Source organism: Eleutherodactylus coqui, chromosome 6 (assembly GCF_035609145.1).
Source record: "Eleutherodactylus coqui strain aEleCoq1 chromosome 6, aEleCoq1.hap1, whole genome shotgun sequence".
Lineage (NCBI taxonomy): Eukaryota > Metazoa > Chordata > Amphibia > Anura > Eleutherodactylidae > Eleutherodactylus > Eleutherodactylus coqui.
The window spans coordinates 124,950,247-124,975,130 of NC_089842.1; the positions used below are offsets into that span (position 1 = coordinate 124,950,247).

Here is a 24,884-nt window from a genome sequence, read left to right on the forward strand (position 1 = left end):
TGGTTCTCCCAGTCTCTGTTGACAGCAGAAGTCAAGTAATTTCTGCCTACTAATCAGAGGCTGCAGCGTCACGCTACGTTGGAAGAGATAAGACTGGTGAATGGGCGCACAAATCAAACGTTTGTGCGCCCGTTCAGACGGCATGGGTCCTGGCACATATACGCCAAGACTACCACGCAGTCGCCCCTTTTACCCTCCCTCCCCTTTGCAGGCTCACCTCTGCTCTCCTTCCCACTCATTCTTTGCTGTGGGAGGCGGTGGAGCGGGGCGGGGGCAGTGCTAAGCACCGTCACATCCCGCCTCCTCCCATTGATGGCTATTGACAAGGGGTGAGAGCTTAGCTCCACCCACGTCCCACCCCTTGTCCACAGCCAGCAATGGGAGGAGGCTGGACGAGACAGCGCTTAGCTAAGCCCCCATCCCACCCCCTCCCACAGCAAAGAACGAGCGGGGAGGAGAGGTGAGCCTGCACAGTGGGGGGTGGGGTGGGAGCACAGGGAGGGAGTTTAGCAGCCACGCTGCTAAACTCCCTCCCACCTGTGACTGCTGCCATGGGATCCCGTAGGAGCCCATGCAGCAGCCGATGTATTCCGGCCCAAAAGACAGTTCCAAGACTATCTTTTGGGCCCGACATAAAAATGCCCGGCGCTATATTGGCCGACCGGGCGCTTTTACGTCTCAGGAATACGGCCATGTGATCTAATGCTTTAGAATCCAATGCATCAGATCACAGCGTATATCAGCCAGCCATAAAAACGGACAACTGATATACGCTCGTGGGAAAGAGCCCTTACGCTGTTAGATGAGCAGAAGGTGTGTGAAAAGTTAATGTCCATTTAAATTTCTGTGTAGCTGCTTACCTATGCAGATTTTTTGTTCAGGACTCTGGAAAAGCTGTGCGACAATCTCTGTAAAAATTTTCGCAGCAACAGCTATAACTTACTGAATAAAGGCTTGAAAGAATACGATGGTTGAGGACTGATAAATTTCTCCTGCTAACAGCTTGATATTTCGGTTCCAGAGCTCCACCTTGCGTATAGTTACAGTTTCTGGCACAATCTCTTGAACACAGCAGAATTCCCACACAATGCTCTGAATTATGGAAATAAAGCCCCTTTTGCCCCTTACCCTGACAAGCTCTGATCAATCATATCGACCAGTTGCTGCATTAGCATACTTTCCAATTAGTTAGAAGGCTGTAAAGTCACTGACCCTCTGCTGGTCACTCATTAATTTTCCCTTTTTCTTATTTAACTTGACTTCTTGCACATCACCAGTTGGCATCTAATTTGTGTGCAGGCACAATCCTAAGAGACAAGTGCACTTGTAAACACACAAAATTGATGCGGAGCACCGACTTCCACAAGAAAGTAAGGAAGGACAACAAAGATGGCTGAAACACTGATCTGACTACCTAATGCACACTGTGCATAGCATGCATTGGTAGTCTGAAGCCCCATTTAAACGCAACAATTCGCTCAAACGATGTCTTTTGAGCAATAATCACTGCATGTAAATGCTACCATTGTTTACTTTTCGGCCGAACGATTTTTAGTTCAGCTTAAAATCCATTGTCGAGCCGGAGAGCTGATAGCAGGGACCTCAAGCTGTGTTTCTCCATGTGAGCTCTAATAATATTGTATTCAGCTGCCGCAGAACAAAAGAGAGAGAAGAGACTACCTGCTGTTATCTGCATACAGCTCCTGGAGGCTCATTTGCATGCAAATGAAGTTAATAGGCTACTAATGGGCATTAGTGCCCATTAGCAGCTTATGCAAAATGATCGCTCAAACTGTGAATCATCCTATCTTTTAAAGGAATTTTGAGAGATCATCTTTGTGTGTAAATGTGGGCAACACTGGCCAATTAAAACAGCATGTAGTGTCTTAAACTAATGATGCATCCTAATGCATAGTGTGCACCAAGTCGTCAGAAAAGTGGTTCAGTCATTTTTATCTGTTCAGGTTCAGAGGGTCACTTTACAGGGGCACCAACTTTTCAGATAACTAATGCTTATGTACTATCTTGTGTTAGTCTCATCTCTCATCATTTCTGTAATATACTTGCATTAAAAGTTTTGTTGCTTTACCACTGTAAATCACATTTGAAGCGGCTGCCCCTAGGGGTCTCCCTCCCAGCTGCTCTGCATTCCACTCTTTGTCATTAGGTACAGAGCTTCCTTAGTAGCAAGGAAATAGATGTTTCCATAGTAGTAGTGAGAGGGTTTATCTTCACTAGCAGCTGTCCTGTACTTACAGGCTGACAGATCTGCAGACACCCTGATAAGGATCTCCACAGTCTCTGCCTCCCCTGCTTAAAAGCAGTGTCTTTGTGTATCTGTGCACACTATAATAGTGGGTTTACTAACTATTTGTCCTGAGTGTCTCTGAATGCCTGAATCATACTAGGAGGGCAGAGGAGCAGGCATTTGGATACTGCATGGGAAGTAATGGAAAAGAAGTGCAGGACAGTGAACTACTGGAAGAATACTAGGCATGCTTCACTCCCCCTCCTTGAAAGTGGATTGCAAACGACAAAACAGCAAAAAAAAATGGGAAGAACTTTCCTTTATACAATGATTACACTTTGTTATAGAAGTCTAGGCACTGTCCCTTTAAAGGGAAGGTGTCATCAGAAAATGATCTATTATATAAATAACATTTTTGTTTTCAACATTTTTGGTACTTTTTTTCTGTCAGTCTGTATTTAGAAAAAAAATCCTAAAATCCTGCATTTTATACACTGAGCACAGAGCCTTATACTGGTCTGTCACTTCCTGATCTGTAGAGAAAGCTTAGCAGCTGTCATCCACTGAACATCACAGGCAGGATTACACTGACTGGTAACACCTACATGTAGATAACACCCTTTACAATATGTGATCAGCTGTGACTATCTGCTCCCCTCCCTGCACAATGACCCCTGCACAGGTCATAGAACATGTCTAGAATAGTCTACCATACAAGTCCTTGGGTCAGCTCCTGTCCATTGTGTGAATGCCCCATGAAGATGCTGTAAATCACACCTCTAAATGCTGTTAAATGTAACTGAACAAGATGGCCATCCCCACAGTCATGTACAGACAACAGAATAAAAAAATTCTACACTCAGAAAATAAAAGCAGATTAGAAAAATGGAAAATGTTTCTCTATCTGGTTTTACTTAATAAAATAAGTTGGTGATACAGTCCCTTTAACATGTATGCTGCTATTAGTAAAATACTACTTCACTGAAGTAAACATTCACTTCCAAAGAAAGTCTGCTTCTCAGTTTTAACCCCCCAGCAGTTTAGGACAAGCTGTTTTCTTCTGCAGGAAATAAGGAAATGGAACAATACCTCTGCAGCGCCACCTATTGGAAGGCAGCATTCCTTCAAATCAATGATTGACCCTTTAGGGTGACTACCCACTACAGTTCTTTTTTCACTGCGAAATTCGCAGCAGTTTTTTTCTGCAGGGGTCTATGGGACTTGTAGTGTTAAAATCGCGATCGCCGAAAATCACAATTTACCGCGAAATCGCGATTTTAACATTACAAGTCCCATAGACCCCCGCAGAAAAAAAACGCTGCGAATTTCACAGTTAAAAAAAACTGTAGTGGGTAGTCACCCTAAGGGCGAGCACCCACTGGCGTTTTTTTACCTGCGTTTTGCGTTTTGCGTTTTTCCTGCACAGGCATAGAGATAACATGTGTTCCTGTCCACTGGCGTTTTTTTTGCGTTGCGTTTGCGTTTTTAACATAGGAACTGTCAGTTGCATATGTGTCCTTATTTTTCTCCATGGAAATTAATGGAAAAGCCGCGAAAACGCCGCGAAAAACGCGCGGAAAAATCGCGGGAAACGCGGCGAAAACGCAAACGTTTTCCCGCGGAAAACGCAAACGCCAGTGGGTGCTCGCCCTAATACAGGTCTGTAGAGCAATGATTGGGAATTGAAAATCAAGCCAGAATCCATACACCTTCTTGGCGCTCTCCCTAAGGAGTGATGTTACCCCTCCCAAAACAACATCATAGGCCTCTCACTAGCCAAGCCAGGATCCTACTGCACACTGATGAGGGGCCAAAACCTCGAAACAGCTGTCTTTGCATGGATTCTGGCTTGCTTTTCATTTCCCAATCATTCCTCTACACTGTTCCATCTTCCTTATTTGCATTAAACCCAGATGAGCATGGATGGCTTTATAAGTCTCCTCACTCACCCTCTTGGTGCTCTTTCCTAAGGCTCCCTGTCCACGGGCGATGCGGTATCCCGTGGCAGATCTCAGCCGCGGGAGCCGTCGCCTGGGAGAAGGAGCCGGCACACGGTTCTCCGCAGGTCAGCCTATCTGACAGATAGGCTGACCGCGGAGAATCGGGGCAATTCGCAGCATGCTGCGAATTGCCGGCCGCGAGCGGAGAATTGAAATGATTCTCTGCTCGTGCACACGGGGCCGGCGCTTTCCATAGCAGTGCTATGGAAAGCTTCAGCCTGCGTGATTCGCCAGCGATTTACCGCCGGCGAAATCACGGCCGTGGACAGGGGGCCTAAGGAATAATGTTAACCCTCCTGACCTTCTGCAGGAAACAAAACATTACAGTTTTGGATGAACAGAGTTTGTTCTACTTCAAACAGCTGTAGTTCCAGTTCTACGGGGCTATTGATATGTTTTTGGTGTCATTCTAAAGCTTTTTAAGCATGTTGGTATCCCTTACAGAATCAGAGTTACAGTCATTTGAATTGGAGTCGGGAATACTGAATTTACAGCTGTCAATTTTCAGTTATTGGTGTAGAGGAGAGAAGGAGGGGGAGAGGAGACCACCAGCAGCAGTAGAGAAGATCTGTGATTTCTTTTATATCTCCCAGTCACAGGGGACGGATGACATGAATTTATGTTCAAGATATGTCAGCTATTTGACAGCTCTGTCAAATGGGAAAAAAATGCTCCGGTTTTGGAAGGTGGCATCACACAAAAAGTATTTCTGTGAAAAAAGGTGTTACATTGTGCAAAAGTAGCAGCGACCCAGTTTGGTACTGCAAGTACAGCTTCTATTGAGTTCCATGGGAACTGTGCCTGCAATACCAATCTGACCTATTGCACTACAGACAGCGCTATCTGCTTCCTGCTTTGTCCATACTGACATTGGAAATCAGCTGATTGGTAGGATCCTCAGTGGTGGACCCCTATAGGTCATCAGTAGGGAAAATGCCCAAAGTCCTGACAACTTCTTTAACCCCTAACGCCACAGGATGTAAGGTTACGTCATGGTAGTGTGGTACTTAACGCAACAGGTTGTAACTAGAGATGAGCGAGCGTATTTGCTAAGGGCAAATACTCGAGCGAGTAGTGCCTTTTGCGAGTACCTGCCCGCTCGTCTCAAAAGATTCAGGTGCCGGCGGGGGTGAGCTGTGAGTTACGGGAGTGAGCAGGGGGAAGAGAGAGACGAGCGGGCAGGTATTCGCAAAAGGCAATACTCGCTCGAGTATTTGCCCTTAGCGAGTACGCTCGCTCATCTCTAGTTGTAACCTTACGTTATGTGGATGGCATGGGTTCCAAAGTGAGCCCACGCCATCCGGTAGTGGGAGACGGCTGTCACTGATAGCCAGCCTCCCGCTGCAACAGTGGTGGTACACGAGGACAGTTACCCCCGCTGTTAACCCCCTACATGACTTGATCTATGTAGACGTCATTGGATCCCCGCGATATAAGTGCAGAGGACTGACGGGTTGCCATGGCAACATGATTTCTATTCCAAGCGATAAGGTATTGCAGTATAGAAGTCCTGCAATGTCTTACCATAGCGATCATAGCTGCTTTGCATCAAGTCCCCTCCAGGTACACAAAAGTGTAAGAAAACAAAAAAAGAGTGTACACAAAAATCCTGTAAAAAAAACCAAACCCTTTTTTGCTAATTTTCTCCTATTTGTATAAAAAAAATTAAAAATTCAATAAAAGCCCACACATTTGGTATCATTGTGTCTAATGACCTGTACTATCATTTGAGCACACTAATAATCCTGTGCAGCAAAAAAAGATCGAGGCAAACTGCTTATTTTGTTCATTTTACCTCCCAAAAAGCACAATAAGAGCAATCAAAAAAGCCATATGTACCCCAAAATGGTAAAAATAAAAACTACAGCTCGTCATGCAAAAAAATGGGACTTTGAATGCAGTGGTGTAAAAATAATTATAGTTTCCAAAAAAGGGGTTTTATTGTGCAAAAGTGGAAAAACCTAAAAAAATTATAATATTTTTGTTATTGCTGTAATCATACGGACATGCAGAAAAAATGGATTGTATCATTTATGCTAAATGATTGACGCTGTAAGAAAAAAAAACAAGGGCAGAATTGATGTGTTTTATCTCCCTGCTCTCAGGGAAAAAAAAAAGGTTTACAATACATTATATGTACCCAGAAATGGAATCAATAAAAACTGCAGTTCGCCACGCAAAAAACAAGCCCCCACATGACCATGTCAAGACAGAAAAATAAAAAAGTTATGGCTTTTGAAAAGTAGAGATAAAAATTCCCCAAAAACCGTTGCGTCCTCAACGCCAAAATAGGCCGCGTCCTTCAGAGGTTAAGGCAACTGAGTTCTGCGTAAAATATATTTTTTTTCTATTTTAATGTGGCCGTTGGGGGGGTTAAACAATGGGTCAATTTCTTGCTGCAACTGTAACAGAATGTTTCCAATTGATTTAATAGCCATCTGCTGAAAAGTAATCAATAAATGTCATCTTTACACCAGACACTGTCCAGTCATCTGATGTCGAGAACACTAACATTATACGGAAGGGGCTCAGCTGAGCTGTTCAGGGGTGTCTGACCACAAACATGATGACTGTCTCTAATAACAACCAGCTGATGTGGACAAAGCTTTTACAGAATGATGCTAATGATATAATTGAAGCATTGCTCCTACCTTGGTGAACGCCCGGTAACACAGGCCACAAAGCTCGACAAGGTACGCCAGTGTGAACAACCCGTTCTGAATGACGAAACTCAGCAGCTTGGAGAACGGCTCTAGCAGACTCTATGATGAGGAAGAAGATGATCAGTATCATATGTCTATATAAGAATATATATAATCTTCAGAATCACAGGCCAGACAAGCACTATTTCAGCCTCTATCCAGTGATTTCAGTCCTATGGAGCCATTTGCTTCCTATCATGTCATTTATACCACATAGAAAAAACACAAAAAAAACCATAGTGGAATTATTCAATACATTATATCTACCCCTAAACGGCGCCAAGGAAAAATAAACCGTGCTTTGCAAAAACAAGCCACCATATAGCTATGTTGATGGAAAATAGAAATAAAAAAGTTAAGACTTTTGAAAAATCATGCCGTCATTTAAGCAAACTATGTTGCATTCTTAGGGATTATTCACACAAGCGTATATCGGCCACTGTTTTCACGCCCGGCCGATATACGCTACCATCTGATGCATTGGAATCCAATGCATGAGATCACATAGGTATATTCCCGCAGTATAAAAGCGCCCGTCTGGGCGCTTTTACGCCGGGCAGGAAAGATAGTCCTGGAACTATCTTCCTGGCTGGACTCCTATAGGAGCCAATGACAACATCCGGAGAAGGGAGGTGGGAGGGAGTTTAGCAGTGTGACTGCTAAACTCCCTCCCCCTTCTCTCCTCCTCTCTCCTCCGGCTGTTTGCAATAAGAGGGGGCGGGACAGAGGCGGAGCTGAGCTCCGCCCCGTCTCACCCCTTCCCATTGCTGGCTGCAGACAAGGGGTGGGGAGGGGCCAGGAGCTTAGCTCCACCCCTGCCCCCTTCCATTGCAAACAGCCAGAAGGGAGGAGAGAGCTAAGCTGTCTCTCCCCGCCCGATGGCATATACGACGAGACCATGCATCAGATAGTAGCGTATATCGGCCGGACGATATACGCTCGTGTAAATAATCCCTTTCGGGATTAAATGAGCAACAGAACATGTATGTGATTAAATGGATTTTCTGGCACTTTTTACACTTTTTCTACAAGAGATGATAGGCAGAAACCCACTACTCAGATCTCCACCAATCGGACCGCTGATTCTCGGGGTTGCTGTCACTGGGGGCAGCACAGGAAGCAGAAGGAAATGACCACAGCGCAATGGCCAGGGTTGGTATTGCAGGTGAATTTAGTAAGAGCTGCGCCTGAAGATGGGCTGCTGTGCTATGGTCAACGCATTCTGCTTCCTGTGCTGATTGCAGTGACAGCAGCCCCAGGAATCAGCTGATTGGTGGGGACCTGGGTGACAGGTGTCCGTAGGTCATCAGTAGAAAAAAAAATTTAAAGTCCCACAATATCCCTTTAACATCAATCAGAAAATATGAGATGAGCAGCATGTTTGCACTTACTCTGGTAGCGTTAGATGTTGGGATCTTCAGAAGACAAATCATTATCCGCAAACTGGAATCTAAGGAACACTAGATGCAAAAATAGTGGTACAATTATTTAGAATGAAACATACTAATACAATAAACAGAAAATACCGTAAAGGCATCTACTTCATCTAGCCATAGTGTAGAGTCGTGTTCCCCAACTCCAGTCCTTAGGGACCCCCAACAGGTCATGTTTTCAGGAGTTCCTCACGATTGCACAGGTGATGTAATTATTGTCGGTGCCTCAGACATTACCACAGGGGTTCTTACTATAGGAGATCCTGAAAACATGACCTGTTGGGGGTCCCTGAGGACTGGAGTTGAGAAACATTGCTGTAGCCTACATGTTACAAATGGTAACAGCAGACTGTTGGTCACAAGTGGTAGTGCGATATAGAGTGCATCATTTCACAAAGCGGATGTAAAAAATGTGTCTACCTTTAGTGGAAGGACAGAAGGCAATTTTGTGAAAAAGGTCTGGAACTGGTTACAGATGGTGGTCCACAGATTACTGGGGGAATCCATAGGTAAGGCTTCCATGAATGTGGCAATATTTTCCAAGCATCTCAACATTGTACCACCAGCTGGTAAGTTCTTCTTGTTATTCAACCCCTGAAAAGTACATCAATTCTATTACTGCATTCAATAATTCTTCTTTTTATATCCATATAGGATTAATATATGTGGGTACGTCATTTTATTATAATCAATAAAAGTTATGATTTTTTCTTTTTGGTCCTTACGGTGACAATTCTTTTTATATTAATTTCATATTATTTCATTATTATTTTTAAAATAATTTTTAACAATTGCCCAACAGTTTCACTTGTTCATATGGCCTAAATCAATTTTAAAACAGAGAAAAGTTGTGGAAAAAAAGAGATTTTCTTGCATTTGCTTAACAAGCTAAAGAATAACAAGACACATTTTTATGACATGCATGTACAGCAATTCCTTTCTATACAGTATACTGATTGTAAGTATTGTACAGGACTATTCTGATAATTACTATATATTCAGGAACTGCAGTGCATGCACATCACTTATGTGAAGTTATGGGATACAAACTTCATTTATATTCAACTACGCCCCAGTCATCACTTGTTCAATAAACATCACAGACACCCTTGTATTGTTGTCTTCCGCAGCCATACAACCTCCTCAGCAATGCATTGCAGTAATACAAGCATAGCGCTGATTGGCTGAGGCTCATCAACCAGCACTATGCTTCATCTCTGCATCTTTCCTCAACCTCCTCCACTAGCTGCTGCCCATCCTGCTGCAGCGTCTCCTCCTACACAGGGGGCGGGACTAATAGTGATTTGGCGATTATGAATCATAATTTATGATGAAAATCACAATCATGTTACATTAAAATTGCAAATGAATCAAATCAATTTGCTTATTCGACCAGCCCTAACTTTAACTGTTATATTCTGTACTTTAACTTTTAAAATCTTCCTTATGGGTCATCTAATTTATTTCCAACTCTACCATTCTATGATTCTATTTCAATTGAATTCAAACAAAGGCTGTCTGAGATGATTTAGTGAATCCTGCACTGAGCAGGGGGTTGGACCCAATGACCCTGGAGGTCCCTTCCAACTCTACCATTCTATGATTCTTTTTTTATGATTCTATGATTGTCCTATATGTCATGTTTGTTTTGCAAGCACATTTTTCAATGTTTTCACTTATGTTGTTTTTGTTGTTCAGTTTCAATTGTATTTTTTTTTCCTTCTTAACGTAAACCTGTATGTACTAATTGTCAAACACAATAAGATCTTACCTTTTCCATTTCATTTATAATTTTAGTCATATTTGATTTTTTTTTTAAATTAAAAAAGAACCTGTCAGGTTCTATGAGAACCATAAAACATACAACAGAGGCCGCTGATTCAGTGGGTGTGCTTTTTATACTCCCCCTCACCCCCCGACCCTCCTTTCCTGTTTCTCCACTGTCCGTTGGGGAAACCGCACCTTGATCCATGCATGGGACTCATCTATGCATTTAGTGCATGCGCACACACACCATTCCCTATATTTGTGCATTCACACAGAATATAGAGATGAGTCTAATGCATTGACCGAGCAGCTTCCCAGACGGACAGTGAAGGAACAAGGAGGAACATAAGTATATAAAGTATACATCAGCGGCCTCTATCCTATGACACCATAAACTTAAAGGGGTTGTCCCGCGGCAGCAAGTGGGTCTATACACTTCTGTATGGCCATATTAATGCACTTTGTAATGTACATTGTGCATTAATTATGAGCCATACAGAAGTTATAAAAAATTTTTTACTTACCTGCTCCGTTGCTAGCGTCCTCGTTCCCATGGAGCCGACTAATTTTCGCCCTCCGATGGCCAAATTAGCCGCGCTTGCGCAGTCCGGGTCTTCTGCTCTCTTCAATGGAGCCGCTCGTGCAGAATGCCGGCTCCGTGTAGCTCCGCCCCGTCACGTGCCGATTCCAGCCAATCAGGAGGCTGGAATCGGCAATGGACCGCACAGAAGAGCTGCGGTCCACGGAGGAAGAGGATCCCGGCGGCCATCTTCACCGGTAAGTATAGAAGTCACTGGAGCGCAGGGATTCAGGTAAGCGCTCCGGTAAGCTTTCTTTAGGTCCCTGCATCGGGGTTGTCTCGCGCCGAACGGGGGGGGGGGTTGAAAAAAAAAAAAACCGTTTCGGCGCGGGACAACCCCTTTAAGGGGCATTTGCACAATTAGCATTCAAAAAAATCCCAGCATGGTTCTAACTTGATCATTCATTGTGAACGCAGACTACGATCAAACGATGAACGATAATTTGTTCGCTTATCATTCATCATTTATTTCATGCACGTATGAAAATCATCATTGGCTCATTCGCTAATCATTCAGTTTTAATATCTATCATTCAGTCACTCTCATTCACTTATACAATAAATGGGAATGACAGAATGATTTAGTGGGGGAACAATGTATCTGCCTGTATAAACAGGCTGCACAAGATAACTCTGACATTGCTTGCTCGTGCGAACGATAAATCGTTACGTGTAGAAGCACCCTTAGTTTATGGTGTTCATAAAACCTGATGGGTTACCTTTAAAAGAGATTTTATATATATATATATATATATATATATATATATACATATATATATTAAGTTATGCTCACATCTTGAAGCCTCTGTCACTCATTCTATCAGATTTGACAAAATGATGGCCAACTCGGTGAAGCCCAAAAGACCGCAGTGTCAGTCAATAGGATTCATGGACGGCTGGTGGTCTCTATTGAGCAGGGCCTTAATATTTTATTTAATCACTTATACACCTTTTAACTTTTTACTCTAAGCTGTAACATTCCATTATAATAAAAACCACATTATAGTGCAGAATCTGTCAAATGACAGACACCGGTGGCGCCTGACAGACCTACTGACTTACAATGGTGCCCACTGAGTTCTGCCAAGATGTCTGTCCTTTTGAGAGGAAAATCAGCAATGCATGAATTGCTATTTCAGTCAAAAACCTGCAGAATTTACTAAAGCAGATGTAAAGAGCGCAATTTGTGTTTTATTCTTTAATTTGCATTGAATGACCAATGTTCAAAGACCACTCTAGCGAAAACACATTTTTCCATGCCTGACCCCTCACCTGATCACATTCTTGAGATCCCCTGTGTATATTCCTCAACTTCCCTGCAGTGTTATCCCCTTTCTGATGCTTACCAGGCACCATCTTCAGAGCAAGACTTTTTTCATTCACTTTCAATCAATACCCATGATGCATTAGCGCAGCATTAGCTTTGCCTATACAATTTTTGGCTGTTGGGGAGAAAGTTTATCATTACCTTCTATATTCACCTAAATAAGCTACAGACCATAAGTATACAGTCAGGAGCAGAAACGGTGATCTCCTCTTTTACAACTGTGTGACAGGAGCTGTGTGATCATCATCAGTAACTGTGATCTGAGTACCTATGTCCCCCCTCTAGGTAGTTTCTGTGGTAGATACATGCAATAGCATCACTCAAACTGAGAATCTGACCAGAAAATGAATACATAATTCCAAGAAGATCTGAACTGGTCAGAACTGAGATCACATGGCCATCTGAGGAGAAACAGGCTGGATGCTTCAGGCAGAAAGAAATAACTAACCAAGGTAACACTAACCGACTTATATATACTGGGGGAATAGCTACATGATGAATGAATAAAAAAAACAACAAATAACAGGAGTGGCCCTTTAAATAGAATATCTGCAACCCCTGGACTATTCTTACCTCCAGTAGTTGACTCAGGGCAGCAAAAGAGCTAAGCTCACTGAAGTCCATTAGAGATGCAGCTAAGGTTCGTAAAAAGCTGCCATCTGTAAAACAGGGAAGCAGAATGTGACTGTTGAGTAATATGACAATCCTGGATATAGATAGTGTGTGCGCTCTGACATATATCACCTTTGATATTGCTTTGGAACAGCTGTGAGAAGATGCCATTGGGAGCCAACTGATGGAAAACGCAGCGCAGGAACTGCTTTGCCACCCCGGCCACATTCCCTGGAATCATCATACTGGAGAAAAAAACAACATTTTGAATTGAATAGTGATATCTGTAAAAATATTACATTTTTCATATGTATAACACCCTGCTGTCTTTTGCTACAAAAGTCTGGACTACCTAAAGCCACCACTAGGGGGAGCTTAGGATCTTACTGCATACTGGTAATACATTGCATTCAATAATAAAAGAATGTGAAGTAAGCTCCCCCTAGTGTTGGCTGTAGGAAGCAGGGCATCCAATATTTAATTCTATGTCAAATCTAGTCCTCCATGTAGGATTCTGCTGACAGTCACCTGGAATCTGTCAGCACTGTGCTAACAGACAGGCCACTAATAGCTGAAAACTTCTAATGTACTGGTTTCTTAGGTGTAGAGTACTATTGTCCAGTCCGTGTAGTAGAATACACCCACAGCCAATGATAATTCTCCTTCATATGACATATAATCATGTGACACCTACCTCTCCATATCTCTTTGTATCTCAAATGCTAAACTCAGACAATAGTAACCACTGGGTTCAGGATCAAGCTCCTTCAACAATTTGCATGTTTGGAATTAAATGTGTAATTCCCCTTTAACCCTCTAACTACTTTTCAAATGCAGTGCTCAGCATGGAAAAAAGGATATTAATGCTTATCCCAACTATAACATGGGGCAAAGGAGCTGCTATTCTAAAGGCTTTACCTCCAGCTGCGATTTTGGTCTTGTTTTAAAGCCTAGTATCAAGCTTGAGCTAAAGCAAGCTGAAGTGAGATCTGCATAAACTACACTTACAGATCTTACTTCAGACCATGTGAAGAGCAGAGGGAGACCAGTGGGAGATGTGCTAGTGTAGGTCATCAGTGAAAAATGACAGACAAACCCTTTAATCCCAGTCCAGCCCTAACTAAGGGAAGGGGTAAGCAGGAATTGTTTATTATAATCATCCCCCATATCAAACAGCATATTTACTCTTGGATTCTGCGGCAAGTTGCTTGAGAGTTCTCCCCGCTGTCATCTCTCTGCTCTGCTTTGAATTCCCCCGCCGTCAGCGCTGTGTAAGTAAGCGCTGCGATTGGATCGATGTGCCAGCCAATTACAGCCGGCGCTCAATAAACCAATCACAGCAATTCAGTGATGTTATCCACTGAATGGCTCTGAATGATCGAACACCGGCTGTGATTGGCTGGCGCTTGATCCAATCACAGCGCTTACCTACACAGCGCTGATGGCAGGGGAATTCAAAGCTGAGCAGGGAGATGACAGCGGGGAGAATTGTCAAGCAGCTGGCCGCACCGCCGGGAACACCATTGCGCCCGGGACATAGACACAGGCTGAGAGGTGAGTATTGCGGGTTTTTTGTTGTTTTTTTTTCACCTCACTCGAGTATAAGCCGAGGGGGGCTTTTTCAGCATAAAAAATGTGCTGAAAAACTAGGCTTATACTCGAGTATATACAGTATTTGGTACGCTTACACTTGTAGAGCAGACAGTGTGACAGGAGTGAGTTACAGATAATTAGGAGATGAGCACAAGTCTGCTTTTTATCGCCCGTCACTGATTTAATCATGGAGATGAATTATCAGTTGGATATTTTAACCTTTTAGGCATTTAATCTTCACCCCTCATCACATGACACATGAAAAGTCATCCAGGTTCAAAGGTACGTTTGTTGTCTTTGTGGTCGGACAGATTCACTTCTATAAATCTTTCATTGTGACTTAATTAAAGGATGAAATCATTATTCTCATTAGTCTAAATTCTCCCTGGTCCCATTAATTATGTCATCATGCTTTATGATGTCATTGACAAATAACTGTATGGTGAAAAATGCTTTTTTTTGCTTAAAGAAAAACTCCACTCTTTTGAACAAGAATTTACGACAGCTCATGTTAAAGAGCAACATAAATCGTAAGTAACGTTTTGTTACTTAGTTATTTTGTGTTACGTAATGCTTTCTTCTCCAATCATGTCCAAAGCGAATTTCAGAATTCCACTGGTTTCCTATTACCAGAGAACGAAGCATTGTGGGAACTGAGATGAGAAATAACACAGAGCTCCGCTGTTAGGTCACATGTCTAGGAGTGGGTATGGAGCTTAAACTGCTGTGTATTTCTAAGGGCAACCAATACAACATTTGGAAAGCCACCCTAGATATGATTGTATAAAGAAACACATAAAATAACTCAAACTATTAAAAAAAATTAGATAATCCATATGATAAACCATCAAAGTACTGTATGATCATCAGGGTCAACCCATGTGATCCCCACATCAGTCAGCTGCTGGACTACTTCATTAAACCACCATAATTCAAAGAGTCTAGGAAAACCCCCCTTTAACAAGGAAACCAGAAGAGAAAAACATTAATTTATAAGACAATATTACCTCTCTGCTTGGTTGGAGAAGCTTGTGCTACATGCCAACCTAGGAGAAAATATACAGGATAATGAACAAAGTTGTGTAAACTTTCTTCTGTGCTTCTTAGTAATTGCTGTAGTATTAACTGACCTCCCCACAGACTGCATGATATCGAGCAAAAGGGGTGCAGCCAAATCTGGGCTCAAGTGTATGAATGTCAATAGAACAACTATTGCCAGGCCTAAGGTTTCTTCATCATACTCCTCCAGAATGGCCCCACAATCATGACACCTGCAAGGATATGAAGCATATATGTTACCTAGGAGGCTGCAGGACATTCAAAAGGTGGGGTTGATACAGTGTTCACATTCTGGTCACCACTTACTTGTCAGACATTACTGTGGGCTGCTCATCAGAAAAGTCTTCAGGTGCTGGGACAAACATGCTGACAATGCTGGGGGCAGAGAGAAGGCTGGACTTGGTTGCCCCTTTAAAGATGTAAAAAGATTATTTAGAGATATGTAGAAGAAAATGTGGCCAAAATGATCTAAGAATGTGTCAAAATATTAAAGGGCACTTTTTGGTTATAGACATTATGCACCCTAGATAAATAATATCCTTGTTATTTGTCTGCCAGTTATTTAATGAGGGGCATGCTGGACAATGTGAACTGCTCTCATATGTGACTAAGTACTCCATCTAATAGGAAGTATACAGCACACTGGGTGGACAGGGCCTGTCTGCAGACCCCATGGCCAGTCCGCTTGCAACAGCCCCATCCGTATTCAGCACTAAGTGAACAGATGTAACTTATCACTCACCTATCTGAATATATGGAATGCTCGTCCTTCCCATTGAGACTTCTGAAATGCTCCCTAATACTTCATGTGCTGCTTTGGGATCATCTAAGGAATAAAAAAAATCAATCTTTATTAAATATTGCTACTTTCTCGATAAAGGGGTTCTCCAGTCTCAAAACTAATGATGACCTAATGACAACTAGGATAGGCAACAAAGAGTAGATCAACAGATGTCTCCCACCCAGGAATTCCGCCAATCAGGCCAGTGTGATTGTGCACTGAGGTGTTTTATGCAGAAAGCAGGCAGCTCCATTCCCACTCTAGTGGCCAGTTATGGTATTACAGGCAAAGTTTTCATTGAAGTGAATGACCTACAATACCAAGACTGGACACTTCAGTGAGAATAGAGCTGTCTGCTTCCTGCAGAAATCAACTCAGTGCAAAAGCACACCAGTCCAGTAAACAGCCCTAGGTGGCGGAACCTGGCTAATCTACTATAGATGGCCTATCCTAAGGTTAGGCCATCAATAGTTTACAGCTGGACAACCCCTTTAATAAGACATTTGTACCAGCTGGGTCTGGAAAATTTAATCTGATTCATACAGTCTGGGAGAAAATTCAACAAGAAACTATATTTCTGGCTTTCTGTGCTCCTTATGGACATTGAGGATCTTTCTCATAACCAGGAGGTGGCAGTGCTCTGTCAATGCATTATTCATTGTAACCTTTGAAATCCATTCCACAATTTATAAATACAGTAGAAGACCAACAAAAAGTCACTGTACAATGTATGCAAATCTCTTGTAATAAGTATACAAAGCAATTGCATTTGCCTTCTCTCAAAAAGGTGTACAATGATTTTTTTATACCTAACCCTGGAGATACAATCTATATAAAAAGCTGAGTACATCTGTAACAGTACAAACTCATGTTTATCCTGAGCTACAACTTGTATTACACTCCAGAGCTACACTCATCATTCTGCAGGTGGAGTCATTGTATACATATATTTCGCTAATTTATCATGTACTTTTCCTAAGTTACATCTTGTATTATACTGCAAAGCTATATTACGGTATAATAGTGAGTTCAGCTCTGTAGTTTAATACAGGAAGTAAGTGTGGCTTAACGCAGAATAAGTAATGTATGTACACAGTGACTCCACCAGCAGAATAGTGAGTGCAGCTCTGGAGCATAATACAGGATGTAACTCAGGATCAGTACAGGATGAGTAATGTAATGTATGTACACAGTGACTCCACCAGCAGAATAGTGAGTGCAGCTCTGGAGTATAATACAGGATGTAACTCAGGGTCAGTACAGGATAAGTAATGTATGTACACAATGACTCCACCAGCAGAATAGTGAGTGCAGCTCTGGAGTATAATACAGGATGTAGCTCAGGATCAGTACAGGATAAGTAATGTAATGTATGTACACAGTGACTCCACCAGCAGAATAGTGAGTACAGCTCTGGAGTATAATACAGGATGTAACTCAGGATCAGTACAGGATAAGTAATGTACAGTCGGTACATAGCGACTCTGGATTAGCGCTGCAACATATTTAGCAAGTGACTCGAATTTTTATTATCTCTAAATGTAAACTGTAAAATGGGGATCAAGTTGAATGCGCACTTTCAGTCAAAATTCTATTTCTTATTATTTATGACAGCTCTTGTCAGTGAAATCACAAAGCAAAATCACACCACAGGACAAAATATGGAAATGGTGTGGTAATTATAATGCAAATTCTGACCCAATTCCACCCATTTTTAGCACACAGCTTATTAATTTGAGGATTTTCTACCTTACTCAATTAAGTACAACAGTTTCATAGCCCTTGTATCAGAAGCACGTGCGATGTTGTATGATTTGTGGTGGTCATGAGTGAGGCGAGTTGTGGTCACCTACCCGGATCCCAGGTACTGATGTTGTGGGGTGCACTGGATTGGTGTTCAAGCTGCCTCTTCATGATCTGGGCCATAGTAAGTGCACCAAGAGAGCCCCTTTTCATTTGCCTATATTGCGCTTGATGGACATAAATATATTACGATATATTAGGAAGAAGCAGCTGTTTCTGAATTACAGATGCTTCACAATTGTGTTTTCTTTTTCCCTTTAAATATGAACAGCCCTGCACCGAGCCATATTTCCTGATACCGATATCCATAAATACCGCTGCTAGAAAAGTAGACCACACCCACTGCACTTTTAAGCTCCTCCCAGCTCCCCCCAATCATTATTTTAAAGCTCCGTCTATTTTGTGGGGGTTCTATAAGTTCTACTGGTCCACAAAAATCTCATATAAAATGTATGGGCATTGTTGTATTGTGAACAGGAGTTCATAAAATAGAGATTTTCTACATTCACATAACACACAGAGCACTTAGGAGGTTCTCCAGCTGTATTTAAAGAGAATTTTATAATCATATACCATGCCCTTCAACTTCTTACCATTTTAAAGGTCTTCACTTGCTGTCATTGAATAGCAACATTTTAGTTTGCATGCTGATAAACCACCCTTGCCTGACATACAGCTTAAGTTCTGCTACAATTGTATTCCATCTAGCTAATCCTGTGTAAACCGTGTGATACATTGTAACAAATGCTGATGCATAGCTCACAGAGGATTTTCGAGACTGGATACAATTGTAACAAACCCCCCAGCTGTGAGAAGTATTAGGTCTTTTTGAGTTTTCAGCCTCTGGATCTGAGATCTTAACCCCTTAGTGACCACGCCTGTTTGCACCTTAATGATAAGGCCAAATTTTGGAAATCTGACATGTGTCACTTTAACATAGAATAACTCCGTAAAGATTTTGCATATCCAAGTGATTCTGACATTGTTTTTTCACCCCAAAATGGATACCCTCATTTGTTCCGTGTTCAGAAACATACCCATTGTGGCCCTAATATTATGTCCATATGTACAACGGGGCTTAAACCAAAAGGAGCATTAAACTTCAACTGTGTTTTAACGTTTACTTAATTGCCATTGTCCATTGGATAACGGCAATCATGTGACTGGGGACCAGTCGACGCGGCCCTCGGTCAGTCTTCCAGGCTCTCGGCTACCTGTAGTACCCAGGAGCAAGGAGACTTTAAACTGCCCAGGCCATCCCCAGCTTTTGTGCTTGCGTCTGCCATTTTGTAGATGGGCGCAAGTGCCGAAGCCGGAGAAAGGTCCGTGGATAAAGATCCCATCAAAGGCTTTAGGTAAGTAATTTCACTTCCCCTCACGGATCGGATCCGTGTGGGGAGGTGAAACCTTTTTCTTACTTTTACGTGATCGCCGTTTTCTATTGGAAAACGGCATTGACGTGACCAGGTACCACGTACCCCGGCCCACTGTGCAGGCTCTTGGCTATGTTTGGAAGCCAGAAGCAGGGAGATTTTAAATTACCCTGGCATTCCGTGGCTTTTGCACCTGCATCCGCCATTACGGCAGCGGAAGAGTGCGCTGAAGCCATGGGGAGGTCTGTGGATAAATCCGGGGGCCTTAAGTACGTAATTTCAAATCCCCTCATAGATATGATTTTTAAAAAAATTTTTAACTTTCATTGAATAGCCGCGATCATGTGACCAGGAACCACATACAATAGCTCCTGGTGATATCTCTCTGATCTGGGTTACGCATGCTAGCCGGGAGCCATTTCCCAGGCCGCGCACCCTTCTGTGCACGCGCCCGATGTATGACATTTGGTGCACATGCACAGAAGGCGCTGTTGGGACTGAGAGGCCAGAATGCCATGGGACATCGCTGAGATGAAGGTGAGTACTTTCAGCTGCCCTGATGGATCTACTCCATCAAGGCAGCTGAATCGTTTACTCTTATTTACATTTCATTGAGTTTCATTCGGCACATGCCGGTGATCACATGGCTGGCAAGGGGGGGTGGTCACTAAGGGGTTAAAGGGTTTTCCAGGCAGCGCCCTCTGTCTGAGCCAAGATGCAACAAGGTCAGAGTGGAAGCTGCTGCTCCGACCCCTGTGTAGCGGCCTTCACTTGTAATTGCAGGCGCAGCTCTCATTGAAATCAATGGGAACTGCGCTTGGAAAACCCCTTTAAACACAGTGATAGTTTGCGAAAAGCTCTTAGCTGGGTAAGCAGGATCAGGTCAGAACTTTTTTTCATAATCTGAATGTAAACCAGGGTGTTTCTACTCACTGAGAGGAAACAGAGATTTTGATACTAGCTAGAAAATCAAACACCGGGTCTATTAGAAAGTTGTAGATCTATTCATTATACATCGATTAAACATTATTTACATAAAACATGCACCCCCTCCTTTAATTCACAAGTCATTCTACCCTTGAGCACCACATTACATATTTCCTTCATGTCACTAATTGTTTTTACCTTAACATGACCATAACATAAGGTTTTATATGAATTTCCGGAATGTAAATTACAAGAGTTTTTCCGTATATCAGCACATGTCCATTCATGACCTACTTGCAAGAGATGAGCGGCTACTGGGCTCTGGAACACCAGCTTCTAAGGTGGGTGCAGAAGAAGATTCTCGAGGCATCTCCAAAATTGACAGTGCTTTACTATCAGTCTCTGGGGGAAAAAAGAACAATGGAAATGGCAATCCAGTATTGAATGGCTTAGCTGAGCTATGTCTGACAGTGTGGGAATACTGCATAACAACCAGTCGTATTAATGGAGTTATGAGACTGCAGTCGGATTACTTAGGTGTTCAGGGGAATTAGCATCGGACTGAGGTCTATGATGGGGAAAGGAGACCTGGTGGGACTTATATCTCCCATCCTACCCCTGTCAGCTGAACACACTCATCAACCAGTTCTAGCCCAGGCTATTTTCCCCTGTTAATGACCAGGCATACCTTCTCTTTTTTAGTACATGAGGGTTTTAAAAGTACAATACTTTTTTTTGTTTGCTTATTTACATTTTTTTTTGCATTTTTGTGACACACGGGGCTTAATTTTTATATCATTTTTATAAGAGTACTTATGGGAAAATATAAAAAAGAAGTTTCTATTTTATTATATTTTTCTAATATTTTCAATAACACAAAAGTGCATATATAAGTTGTGTCCTCCATTCTGTTATGATAATTGTTACATAAGAACACGATATTTACTTTTTTTTATTGACGATTTACCCTGTAATTGGGTCTGACATATTAGCCCCAGTTATGGGGGAAGTACAGCCTTCTGACATGCCCTGTAGAGCTCATGAAGACTAGGCAGATCCTGCAGCTGCCAGGCACCTGGTGATAACGCAATCTCTGGGACTGCAATTGTAAGTGGCATTTTCCGTTCCCTGATCTGTGCAGACACCGCTTACTGAGCACCTTGTATACAGCGATCAGGAGGGGACAGGGACAGTAATAAACCGTCTCTCTAATGAACTGTCTCTGACAACTCTTCGGAGTTCTATGGAGACAAGCATGATGTTCAAAGGCGTTTAGCAGTCCACAAGTGGTTAGGTATCTGGCCTGATACAAAGTAACTTATTTTATAACTGTCCAAGAAGTTACCGTTGTCTTTCTGCTCTCCCAGCTTGTCCAGGATGTTGAAGGTGATGTCCAGGTATTCCCTCTGGATTGCACTGACCGCTATCTTTCTTTGCTTCCGTTGCCTTGGGACTATTTGTATCTTAAATTCTTCTGTCTCTTCCTTCTGTTCTGCACCTTGCTCCTGGTCAGATTCCGTGCTGGCATCGGGCTTCTCACCTTCTGTTTGGTTTTCAGCATCCTCTGGGACGCCGAGTTGGATACTTTTGGTGGGGGATTTGTTTTCTTCTACAGTGTCTTCAAAGTTGTCATCCACAGACATGTCAGAGAGAGCACAGGACTTGCGTAACAGGTCCCTCTTCTGTTTGAGAGTGAGCGGGCTCCCGGTGTAGACTTCTAGCATATCTCCTGGTTTGGCCAAATCTTTTTGATCTTCTGCAGATTGGCAAGAGATGTCCTCTACTTGCAAATCGGGATTGTAGCAGAATTCCTCAGAGGTGAAGGTTCTTGAGCAATCCTCTATGCTCACTTGTACCAACGGTGTCATACTGAGGCTAAGCACAGATGTACTCATGGGAGTTGACGTAGCTGAAACCACAATGTTTCCACTGTTGATGAGCTGGAACTCTTCATCATCACTTTCCACAATCCTCAAGGGTGGCAGAGGCTCAAACACTAAAGAGTCACTATCGGAGGTAGATAATATGGACTGTTTTTCTGGGCCTGAGGTGGAGTCGGAAGATAAATCTATCAGGTCCAAGTCTTCTTTTGGAGAAAGCGGCTTCACTGGAGAGTCAACCTTGACCTCAAATGTCTCCATGCAACTCAACCTCACCTCTGGTATAACCGGTCTCCTGACCTCATGGCTGCTGTCTCTTTCCGATGGCTGCTCATTGGAATCCACATTATCAGCCTTGTTGGAAGAATTCTGACGTGACTGCGCATAGTCATTCATCTTTTGGCTGTGACTGATGTCGCATCGGTCTATGCAAGATTTCCTGCGGTGCTCATCCAAAGTGAACAACAAAGAGTCTGTGTTGCCGATGTCTAAAGACTTCTGCTTAAGGGAACGCAGCCTTTTCTTCTGAATGCTTTCATCTCTTACACAGCGCAGGATACTGTCTCCAGATTCCCTGTATTCAGCCAGTTCTATTTCACCTGGAATAAAGCAAGGAAAGAGATACACATTTAAAGGGATTGTTCACAAGCAGACTATATCTATTAACGATGCATTGTTAAATATAACGTTTTTGGCAACAAAGATAATAAATAGCTAATTTCATCATGATTTCCCTTCTATTTTTTTATACTATGCAGGTTTCACAATGAATGATCTGTTAAATTAGGCCTCATGCCCACAGCTGTAACGGATGCCACCAGCGGAATATCACAGCGGAGTCCGCCGCAGCGCCCCCCAAAACCCCCATACTCACCACTCTGGATCTGCTGTATACCGCATACCGCCTGCCGGGCTGGTGCGCATGCGCAGTACAGCGCCGGATGACGTGGCCAGCAGTGGGCGGAGATGCGTATTCACGCGATACTTCCGCTGTGCTACAGCGCAAGTATAGCATGATGGCCGGCTTCCATTGACTACAATGGAGGCAGGCAGTTTGTATTCCCACGGCAAAGAGAGCATGCCACTTTTTCTTTCACACTGCAGAATTCCGCAGCATGAACATTAAGCTATTAGGTTCACTAGAACCTAATAGCTGCGGGACAACTCTACGGACTTCTGCCACGTAAAACGGGACAGAAATTTGGCAGTGGGCATTAGCCCTTTTTTTTCTTTTTATGTAGTGTAAATGTGGTTTATGCTAAATAATAGTAGTTTTTGTAATTTATCTGCATACATTTTTTAAACGGGTTGTCCAGTTTATCACATTTTGCTCTATAGGTCCTGCTGTGCTAAAACAACAGAAGGACCTGTACATGCCTGTCCTCAGCCCCTGCAATCCAGCGCTGCAGCCCCACCATCTCTTGGTGCTAGCTATGGAAGATGACATCACAGGATGACATCTGCCCGCTGCAGCCAATCACTGGCTGCAGCAGTATAATTCTCAATTCTTGGCATTGTGACACCCAAGATGGGAGCGCTGGTGCCAGGAGTTTAGAATGATGATGCTGCAGCTTCTGATTGGGTGCAGTGGTCAAGTGACATCTAGCAAAATCATCTTCCACAACAAATGCCAGGAGGATGGAGAGGCTGCAGTGCTGGATTGCAGTGGCTGAGGACAGGCAAGTATAGCTCCTTTTGTTATTTTATCACAGCTAGACTGATAGACGAAATGCTGCTTGGTAACCAGATAACCCCTTTAATGAAATTTCGTTATTCTACCCTGAAGACTAGCCATCAACAATAAAAGACCCAGAAAACCCCTCTAAATCCTTATATGCCAATGGGTTGCTTAACTGCCATGTGTGAATGTCTAAACTATAACACCCAATTTTATCCATTTAAAATTCACATATAGTATAAATGTGAAAAGAAAACATGATATACATATTTGGTATTGCCAAATTCATAATGCCCTGTATATTAGGGCTTATTCACATTAGGGTATATTGGCCGCCGGTTTCACGGCCGGCCAATATATGCTACCATCTGATGCATTGGATTCAAATGCATCAGATCACGCAGGCATATTTCCGTGGTGTAAAACCACCCGCCTGGCCAATATAGCACTGGACGCTTTTACACTAGGCAGGAAAGATAGTCCTGGAATACGGCCGCTGCATAGACTCCTATGTGAGCCAATGACAGCAGCTGGAGAAGGGAGGTGGGAGGGAGTTTAGCAGTCACGCTGCTAAAGTCCCTCCCTTCTCTCCTCCTCTCTCCTCTTCTCTGTCTGTGTGCAATGGGAGGGGGTGGGATGGGGGCTGAGTGCCAGGCCCGTGCCGTCTGAATGGGCGCACAAAAATTAGATTTGTGCGCCCGTTTACACGTTTTTACGGCGCAGGCGGGCGCACGTAAAAACGCTTACGGCAATGTGAAGAACCCCTTAAAGTTATATTTTTTATACTGCATGGTGAATACCATTTTCCACTGTATCCCCCAAAAAATTAATAAAAAAATGAATCAGTGAGTTAAGTGTAGCCCAAGATGGTAGCAATTAAAAATAAAAGTCGTCACACAAAAAACAGCCCTCATGAAGCTATATACATAAAAAAAAAACTTTTTGCTATGGAAATATGGTGATGCAAAGACAATTTTTTCCAATGCAAAAGTAGTAAACTATACATATGAGATATCAGCATAAATATAAATTACCCGTAGATTAAAGTTAAAATGTTATTTCTACTGTAAGGTGAGAGGCGGAAAAAAAATTACGGAACTGCTGTCCCCCCTCAGGAAAAA

General features: G+C 42.8%; 1 protein-coding gene across 1 annotated transcript in view; it reads right to left on the reverse strand.

The window, feature by feature from the left end:
* The window catches only part of UNC79 (unc-79 homolog, NALCN channel complex subunit), a 154,050-nt gene that overhangs the window by 24,473 nt on the left and 104,693 nt on the right, over positions 1 to 24,884 (reverse strand). The window contains exons 32-43 of the mRNA XM_066607519.1: positions 21,551 to 22,684; positions 20,500 to 20,607; positions 17,956 to 18,072; positions 16,064 to 16,147; positions 15,628 to 15,730; positions 15,393 to 15,533; positions 15,270 to 15,308; positions 12,802 to 12,914; positions 12,631 to 12,716; positions 8,804 to 8,977; positions 8,342 to 8,410; positions 6,900 to 7,010 (exon numbers count right to left, since the gene is read on the reverse strand). Coding sequence (XP_066463616.1) covers positions 6,900 to 7,010; positions 8,342 to 8,410; positions 8,804 to 8,977; positions 12,631 to 12,716; positions 12,802 to 12,914; positions 15,270 to 15,308; positions 15,393 to 15,533; positions 15,628 to 15,730; positions 16,064 to 16,147; positions 17,956 to 18,072; positions 20,500 to 20,607; positions 21,551 to 22,684 — 2,279 coding nt within the window. The remainder of the gene's footprint in view (positions 1 to 6,899; positions 7,011 to 8,341; positions 8,411 to 8,803; positions 8,978 to 12,630; positions 12,717 to 12,801; positions 12,915 to 15,269; positions 15,309 to 15,392; positions 15,534 to 15,627; positions 15,731 to 16,063; positions 16,148 to 17,955; positions 18,073 to 20,499; positions 20,608 to 21,550; positions 22,685 to 24,884) is intronic.